The 8,979-nt window shown below is 48.9% G+C and overlaps 1 protein-coding gene across 1 annotated transcript; it reads left to right on the top strand.

Annotated features, from left to right (window-relative positions):
* The first annotated feature begins 1,040 nt into the window (after positions 1 to 1,040).
* On the top strand, positions 1,041 to 7,838 carry LOC310837951 (uncharacterized protein). Its single transcript, XM_083725211.1, has 3 exons — positions 1,041 to 1,737; positions 4,385 to 4,474; positions 6,655 to 7,838. Exons 2-3 carry the CDS (start codon positions 4,438 to 4,440, stop codon positions 7,407 to 7,409), a joined length of 792 nt encoding a protein of 263 aa, XP_083581337.1. The 5' UTR covers positions 1,041 to 1,737; positions 4,385 to 4,437; the 3' UTR covers positions 7,410 to 7,838.
* The last annotated feature ends 1,141 nt before the right edge of the window (positions 7,839 to 8,979 follow it).

Here is an 8,979-nt window from a genome sequence, read left to right as displayed (position 1 = left end):
TGCTCCCCTCACTTGCAGGAAAGAGGAGGGACCCAGAAAAATGGTGTGCAAGACCTTATAAAGACTTGAAATTGCCACCCTGTAGATCAAGACCACCCCCAGAAACATACATCACAGAAAGGAGGGGTTGAGGGAGGAGTTGTGATGGTAACCTCAGTGTCCTGTCACCTGGCTGGTTCCCCCTTTCCCCCTCCCCATGAATACTTTCCAGGTGACAGAGGGGAGTTTGCAGTTTCCTGCCCCCAGAGGGAAGGGCTGATTATTGTCCTTTGTTCCAGTCCGTGCTGAATCCACTCCCATATGCAAGTTCTTTGTGATCTTGATGGTCTTCTGTCTAGGACCATCAGGGTTGGCATAGCAACTGGGCAGGGCTCCCGTGGATGTGCTGGTATGCTCAAGGATTATGGCTGCCCTGTATCAAACCTTCCCCATTTTGTAGTCCTTCCTTCATGGAGTAAAATAAAAGTGGAACAGTGCAAATCCGATGTATGGTTGATTTTCTATGAATTTATAACAGAAGCTTATGTAGTGTATGAGTGTGAGTGTGTGTGAAGTTTGTACAAACTGAATGATTGCGGGGGGGGGCGGTTCCTGCTACAGTTGCAAAATTCTTAATCTGAGGTACTATTTCTGGGTTAGTGGAGTCTGTAACCTGAAGCGGCTGTAACCTGAAGTACCATTGTAGCACCTTCTGTTCTATTTTTGCCAGAAAATATAAGTTCTTTTGCAGATGGAATCAACTTCTGTACCAAGAGTTTAACAGATTCTGAAGTGTGAAATAAAGACATGCCAATGCAAAAAGAAAAAAAAAAAAAACCACAACAAGAGCTAGAGAGGGTCGGAAGCAAAATAATCTGCTTACTAAGAAGTGGAGCAAGTTTGTTATGTATCACAGCAACAGCTGAAGGAAAGATGCAGCCCTCGGCGGTTTGTTGTAAAGTGCATTATTCCAGAAGGAAAGACTGCTTTGTCTTAGAACTTATGTGCTGTATCCACCGCTTAAATACAAAGAAAGCAATTGATAAGCATGGATGAATAAAAAAAAATGTGGCAATGACCAGGATGACAGTCTTTCCCAACCTGGTGCCCTCCAGGCTAGTTTGGCGGACGCATCCCGACTGGCCCCAAGGCGTCTCTTTTCAAAACCTCCTTCCAGCCTCCCTCATCCATGCGCTCAAACAGCAGATTGGTGAGGGCTTCGCCTTGCCCATCTTCTGGCTTGGCTTCAACCACATGATGGGAAGCGGAAAGAAAAGGAAAACCCGCCTTTGGAAGCGGGAGGAGGGGTGGGAAGAGCAACCCACAAAACCCAGCACAACAATAAGGGGGAAGCGAGCGAGGCTTCGTTGCGTTCCTCCAGCCACCCGCTCCTTAAAAAAGCTCCAGTTGCGCCCTCGTTCAATCCATAAGCTGCTTGGCCGGGCGGGCGCGCACGCCGGAGCTCCCTTAATTCGGATTAGTGGCCCCCGTCTAGACGCGTTTGCAGGGCTGCTTGGCTCCCTTCGCGGGCTCCGCATTCCGAGCACGCAGCCGCGGTTCTTTCAAATGAATGCATGTGCGCACCACACCTGGACGGCGGCGAGGATGGAGCCCGGTGCGCGCGCCGGAGATTCGTGTTAACTGACTGACGCAGGGTAGAAAGCACGTGTGATAGTCAAGAGTGTCAACGAGCTGCTGGTCGAGGAGAAGAAGAAATCTGCCCAACAGGGGCGATCTTAAGGTCTGCTGTCTGAACAGGTAAGAAGAAAGGCTTTTAAGAGCGATGGAGTGGCGCCAGGTGCGATTCCCGGCATCTCCAGGTGAGGCTGCCGGGAGAGACACCTGCCTAAAACCTTGGAGTGCTGCTGCCAGCCCGTGTCGATTGGACCAATGATCTGATACACTATAAGGCACATTCCTACTCTTGCATTTAAGAGATGTGTAGAGCTGATAATGGGACGCAGGTGGCGCTGTGGGTTAAACCACAGAGCCCAGGACTTGCCGATCAGAAGGTTGGCGGTTTGAATCCCTGTGACGGGGTGAGCTCCTGTTGCTCAGTCCCTGCTCCTGCCAACCTAGCAGGTTCAAAAGCACGTCAAAGTGCAAGTAGATAACGTCAAAGTGCAAATAGATAACCAAAGTGCAAGTAGTTTACCTTCCAGCGGGAAGGTGAACGGCGTTTCCGTGCGCTGCTCTGGTTCGCCAGAACTGGCTTAGTCCTGCTGGCCACATGACCCAGAAGCTGTACGCTGGCTCCCTCGGCCAATAAAGCGAGATGAGCGCCGCAACCCCAGAGTCGGCCACGACTGGACCTAATGGTCAGGGGTCCCTTTACCTTTACCTTTAGAGCTGATAATTTTCCACAGGTGTAGCTTGCTAAAGGTGCAAGTCCCGTCCCCCACCATGTAGGTATATTAAAGGCAGATGGGCAACAAAGTTCAAAGCAGCAGAAATTTATTGCAGGAGGCATGCATCAGTGTCCAGGTGCAACCTAGCTTTGTAAATAAGGCTACAAAAGTTACCTGCCTTAAAAAAACAAAAAACTGGCCTGTTATGAGGCTAACATTGTGTTTTTCTATGCCAGCTGCAATAGAAAAGGGAGTGGACCTTCCTTCATGTAAATTATGTACTGATAAGACTGTGGTGCTGGTTTGCAATTATTTTTGTTAGGTTTTTTTTAAATTGGAGGCTGCGTTGAAAGAACCTTGGGGCCTGAAAAGCAACATAAATATCTGTTAAATAAAACAATACATACTGTGGCACAGTCCTAAGCCTACACACTACAATTGAATTCGGTGGGGCTTAACGTAAAGGTGAAGGGACCCCTGACCATTAGGTCCAGTCGTGGCCGACTTTGAGGCTGCGGCGCTCATCTCACTTTATTGGCCGAGGGAGCCGGCGTACAGCTTCTGGGTCATGTGGCCAGCATGACTAAGCCGCTTTTGGCGAACCAGAGCAGCGCACGGAAACACTGTTTTCCTTCCCGCCAGAGCAGTACTTATTTATCTACTTGCACTTGATGTGCTTTTGAACTGCTAGGTTGGCAGGAGCTGGGACCGAGCAACGGGAGCTCACCCCGTCGCGGGGATTCAAACCGCCGACCTTCTGATCGGCAAGTCCTAGGCTATGTGGTTTAACCCACAGCACCACCTGCGTCCCTTCGGTGGGGCTTACTTCCAGGTAAATGGGGTTCCTATTGCAGCCTCAGCCTCTTTACAGGATAATTATATATATATATAAAGCCTTCTACTAAAGAGATTGGAGGAGGGATAGAGTTCTCTGCCAACCTCTCATGCTTGAAATTCCTGCTCTAGTATTGACATTAGCAAAACAACAACAAACCTATGGTTACGTAAAACATACTCCATAAACACACAAGACGTAACCGGCTGTGCTTTTGAACAAGGAAGATATACTATTCATTGTATCAGATTGTAGATTTCAACGGAAGTCTCATAAAGTTCAACGAAAAAAGCAGACGGCCCAGTGGATCCGTTCATTCTTTAGTCAGTTCATGCATGAGGTCCATACATGTATAAGTGTATATTCCACCTGTCTGTTCACAGAGTTGAATAATCCACATGAAGGGTTGTTACAGTTCCACAGAGTCCTTTCACAGACTCTAAGACAAGGATTTCCGGAATATTAGCCTTGTATCGCCATCCTAGGCTTCATCAGTAGAACCATAAACAATTATACATACCATATATAATATTACAGGATAGTGGATCTTATAGCAGCTAAAAGCTTCCAAAGAACCCCCTCTATCCATTTTTTCCACACGTTGAACTTTTTTTTTAAAGCGTTTATTAATTTTCTAATAAGAACATCCAATTAACATATCAAATCCAATCCAATAAAAATAAAAAACTAAAATTAAAAATTCCAATTGTCTTCCAAATTGTAATAATTTTTTGTTTTGGCTTCCCACGGTCTGAATGCCACACGTTGAACTTAATGTGCCTCAGTCAAGTTGGTGATTTTTAAATCAATAAAAATCAAGATGTTGATCAAGGTACTTAGTGCTGTCCCTTGTGGTTTAAATCAAGACAAAGGATTTTTTAAACATTACACAGCATGTGTTAAGCACCTTACTAATGCCAGCATGGGCTATCTGCGACTGTTCCTTGCAGATGGCTCCCTGGGCTTCTAAGACAACTTTATCAGATATATGAAGTGTCCCCCTTTCTGGTTAAGGTGCTGCATATACCCTAAATACAGAGAGAGGAAAGGAAAAACAAAACCCTGTTTTGAGTGTGGAGGTCAAGTGTTGGCTGGTGCAGTTTTAACCTGACCAGTGCACTCCATGCTCAAACCCACCCAGAACATTTCCCCAAATGGGCTAATATATATTATATTTTACCTTTGTTTTTCTCCATATGGGTGATGTGACTGCCCTTTCCAGGGGAGCAAGTCCGTTTGCTGGATTCATATCCAAGAGCTGTATCGGGAGACACCATGCAGGCAGATGATGGTGGCGATGCCATCTTGTTGGGTAAGGATGCGTTTGATAGAGCCCCTGGCTTTCTTTATAATATTTGTCATCAGCTGCATGCTTGCTTGTGGTGCATGTGGGTTTTCTGCTTGTATGTTTTTGTCCTTGCGGTGTTTGCTTTTAAAACAGTCAAATAGCCCATGTAAATGAGCCCACGAAAATTACTAGGTTGCCACTTATTTCATTTTCTGCTATCCTGTTTGAGAGATGGTGAAGGATGTAAGGGCTCCGTCCCTCCAGACTTAGAAAGAGTGTTGCTGGATCAGGCCAGAGGCCTGCCATTTGTACAGCATCCTGATCTCACAGTAGCCAACCAGATGCCTCTATGATGCCCTCAAGCAAGACCTGAGTCTCTGCACTTAGCTACATTAATAAAGAAACAGTGATTTGAATGCACTATAAACATGCAACACCAGATGGCGCCAGAGAGCAGTAAATTTTAAAATGCGATGTTCCATAGGAATTTTTTTCTTTTGTTATAACAATCTAATTTCTGACTTATTTATAGGTTTGTTTTCCTGTGTCTAGATCCTCCCTCCCTCTCTCCCTCCCTCCCTCCCTCCCTCCCTCCCTCCCTCCCTCCCTCCCACAGCTTCATGCTGCATTTCTGTGCAAGGCAAGGAAGTGGGGAAAGGGGTTTCCTCTCTCTGGTTTCCTGCTTGGCTACTATCCTGGGTGCAGAGGGTCATCTAGTCCAACCCCCTGCAATGCAGAAATCTCAACTAAAACATCCATGACAGATGTCTGCATCCAACCTCTGCTTAAAAACCTCCAAGGAAGGAGAGTCCGCCACCTCCTGAGACTGTTCCACAGTCAAACAGCTCTTAAAACAAAAACACAGTAAAGCTGTAGCATAAAAAATGAATTCAGGGAACTCGGGAAAATAAAAGCAGGTTTTGAGGAGTCACTTGGGGAAAACAGGCTACTGACGGTGGCTGCTTCATGACTAGCACACCAAAGCGCACTCCATAGTCCTGGGGTAATAGCGAAAAATGCCCATTTTTGAGTCACTGCCCTATGATATTCTGTAGGGTGCGGTGCCGCAGATAAAATGCCCAGACAATTGGAGTGGTCTTCCAGGTCTAGGCAGGGGCCTGAAGAGGGTGGAGGAGAGGTTGGCTGTGTGCAGGCGCAGTCTCTGATTGCTTGGGGAAAACTCTGGAGAGGAGGAGACTTAGCTGTGGGGAGACGGGGGTGGGGTGGGGGTGGGTTTCAGTCTCGGCAACAGATCCATGGGGGCAAGACCTACCAGGGACGGACTGCTGTGCTTACTAGGCCTGGTCTGTGCAGATCACATTCTTACTAATAGAGTCATACCTCTTGTTACGTTTGCTTCAGGTTAAATCTTTTCAGGTTGATACGCAGAACTAGACAAGCTAACGGGGAGAATTCGGAACCGGCGAGACCAGAGATTTCCCGAGGACTGGAATAAATTTACAGAGTATATTAAGAATATATGTGAAGATCAATTAACGTTTATAGGTTTTCAAGAAGCTCTGTGATAGTAATGGAAAGAAATATTGTTTTATAATAATTGTTAAGATCAACTGGGTTAAAAAAACAAAACAATATAGATGTAAGAAATGTGAATAGTTGTGAAAATATGAAAATTTCCAGATAGACTGAAGGAAGTCTGAAAGTGGAAAGATCAGATTTGGATGTATAATTAAAATGGAATTTTTTCTTTTTTTATTGTTAAATTTGAAAATTTTATAAATAATTTTTTTTACAAAAAAAATCTTTTCAGGTTGTGTCCCGCGGCGACCTGGAAGTACCGGAAAGGCTTACTTCCGCACTTCCAGCTGAAGCCGCCGACACGGAAAGAAGCGTGGGCCAACTCTCCGGGGGGCCTCGAGCAGTACGGGGATTTTAGAGGTGCTACGAAGGCTACGTGGACCTCAAAACCTCAAGAGGAGGATCTTGGGGGACAGAGCACCCGGGTTACTTCCAGGTTTCGCCGCTCGTGCATGCGCAGACGCTCAAAATGATGTCACACGCATGCGCAGAAGCAGCAAATCGCGACGCACAGGCGCGGGTTGCGTTCTGCTCATGTTGCGAACGGGGCTCCGGAACGGATCCCGTTCGCGACCAGAGGTACCACTGTAAAGAGTTAACGCCGAACTTGCAGGGTGTGATTTTACTGCTCACTTGGCTCCTGATGGCCCATTTCTCTGTTCCAGGCAGCGAGGAGCGGGGAAAGAACTACCCGGGAGAGACCCCGCGCTACTGCCCCCTCTACGCCAAAAGCTTTGGCGGCACGCCGAGCCGCGAGAGGCCCGTCGCGGGCGACAAACGCTACAAGTGCACCGAGTGCGGGAAGGGCTTCAAGAAGCGGTCGGCCCTCCTGACCCACGACCGGACGCACACCGGGGAGAAGCCCTACGGCTGCGCCGAGTGCGGGAACAGCTTCAGCAACAAGTCCAGCCTGACACGGCACAAGAGGAAGCACACGGGCGAGAAGCCCTTCAGCTGCCCCGACTGCGGCAAGAGGTTCAGCCAGAGCTCCAGCCTCATCCGCCACCTGAGGAACCACACGGGGCTCCGGCCCTACCGCTGCTCGGCGTGCGGCAAGAGCTTCAAGCAAAGCTCCAGTCTCCTGGTCCACAGAAGGACTCACACGGGGGAAACCCCCTACAGCTGCTCGGTCTGCGGCAAGCGCTTCTCGCAGAGCTCCAACCTGGTGAAGCACGAGAGGATTCACACCGGAGAGAAGCCCTACGGCTGCGCCGAGTGCGGCAACACCTTCAGCAACAAGTCCAGCCTCACTAGGCACAAGAGGAACCACACGGGGCAGAAGCCCTACAAGTGTCCCCATTGCGGGAAGCGCTTCAAGCAGAGCTCGGGCCTGCTGAAGCACGAGCGAGCCCACGCGAGGAAGAGCCTCGCGAAACCTCCGGAGCCCAGCAAGTGCTTTGACGTTGGCGAGGCCTTGTGAAAACGCCTCGCTCTGTTGAGGAAAGGTCGGAAAGCATGAAGCTCATTGGCGTTGAAACCGTGCGAAGTCAGAAATTGTGGGGCTGCGGCCCTTCTGGAGTTCCTGGGCTGCGACGTCTGCCATCTCCGCAACTCTTTGGGGGTGGAAGAAGTTGGAGTTCAGCAGCTTTTAGGAAAGTCACAAGTTTCCCCACTGCTGATACTATGAGTGCTCGGTTCAGGGCATACGCAACTCTGGACCCTGACGCCTAGCTAGATACTGGTCAAAAGTCCTCTGCTCTCACAGTCCACACAAGGCTGACAAAATGGCCGCCACTGCCAACAGGCTGTGGTTGGTTGGTTGGTGTGTGTCGTAGGCCCGGTGGCAAGGTTTTCTGATGTTTACCTCTCTTTGTACATGGGAGGATTCCCTCCTGGGAGAAAACTTTTAAAACGAGGCAACTGCTCCTTACTCAACAGAGAATTTCCCAATGAGGACCTGGAGAAGGGAGGCAGGAACCTGTTGCTGGAACCATCAGGCGATTCGAACCAGAGAATCATCAGCTTCCCTGTCCAATAAAGGATTTTGTTATCTTCTATGTTCTTAGAGTAGCCTTGTAAATAAAAGCCACAGAAGTTACCTCAGGACTGGCCAAACCGTTAGGCAGCATGAGGCGGCTGCCTCAGGCAACTAATTTTGGGTGTCATGAAAGTGTAGCAAATGGTCTTATGCTGTTGTCTTTTTACTCCCAGCCTTTGGTTTTACGCACCCTGACCTGAGAGACTGCCATTTGTTCCACCCAAAGCAGCTAAAATGGCTCAGGCCGGCCCTGATATGCCTACCGTATTTTTCGCCCTATAGGACGCACCGGCCCATAGAACGCACCTAGTTTTTTTGGGGGGAAATCAAGGGAAAAAAATTTATTTCCCCCCCAGGTTTGCACAGCCATCCCCAAGCTAGAAGAGAGAGACAGAACCCCCCCGCCAGCCTCCAGATCAGGTTGGGGAATAGCGGGGTGGCCGCGCTGTGCCTCCCCGCTGTCCCCCAGCTTGTGGGCTGCAGGCTGCTGCCCGCAAGCCTGGAGAGCGAGAGGGGTTGGTGCGCACCGACCCCTCTTGCTCTCTAGGCTTCAGCGAAAGCCTGCATTCGCCCCATAGGACGCACACACATTTTCCCTTCATTTTTGGAGGGGAAAAAGTGCGCACCGACCCCTCTTGCTCTCTAGGCTTCAGCGAAAGCCTGCATTCGCCCCATAGGACGCATACACATTTTCCCTTCATTTTTGGAGGGGAAAAAGTGCGTCCTATAGGGCGAAAAATACGGTACTTAAAAGCAAGTAGACTGCAAGTCCATGCTGGCCATGGAGGAGGGAAGTGCAATAAGAAACTTGGGTTTCTTCCCTCCTCCATGGTCAACATAGAAACCTAAGTTTCTTATCATTGCACCAAAGTGGACTAGCGGAGAAGGTATGAATCGCTCTGTTTCTTTCTGTGGAGCAATCTGTCCCTTCTCCAGTTTGCTTGTTTGCCTGCCTGGAATTCCCGCTCGCCTATGGCGACCAGGTAAGCTCTTAAACACAAGGCTGCATCCG

Source organism: Podarcis gaigeae, assembly GCF_964106915.1.
Source record: "Podarcis gaigeae genome assembly, chromosome: 2".
Taxonomy (NCBI): Eukaryota; Metazoa; Chordata; class Lepidosauria; order Squamata; family Lacertidae; genus Podarcis; species Podarcis gaigeae.
This window is presented reverse-complemented; position numbering and strand designations above follow the sequence as displayed.

Bases quoted from the DNA above. Each gene is read 5' to 3' on its own strand.
- LOC310837951 (XM_083725211.1), top strand. From the start codon at position 4,438: ATGCAGGCAGATGATGGTGGCGATGCCATCTTGTTGG. The intron at 4,475-6,654 runs GTAAGGATGCGT...TCTCTGTTCCAG, and splicing joins TGGCGATGCCATCTTGTTGG to GCAGCGAGGAGCGGGGAAAG.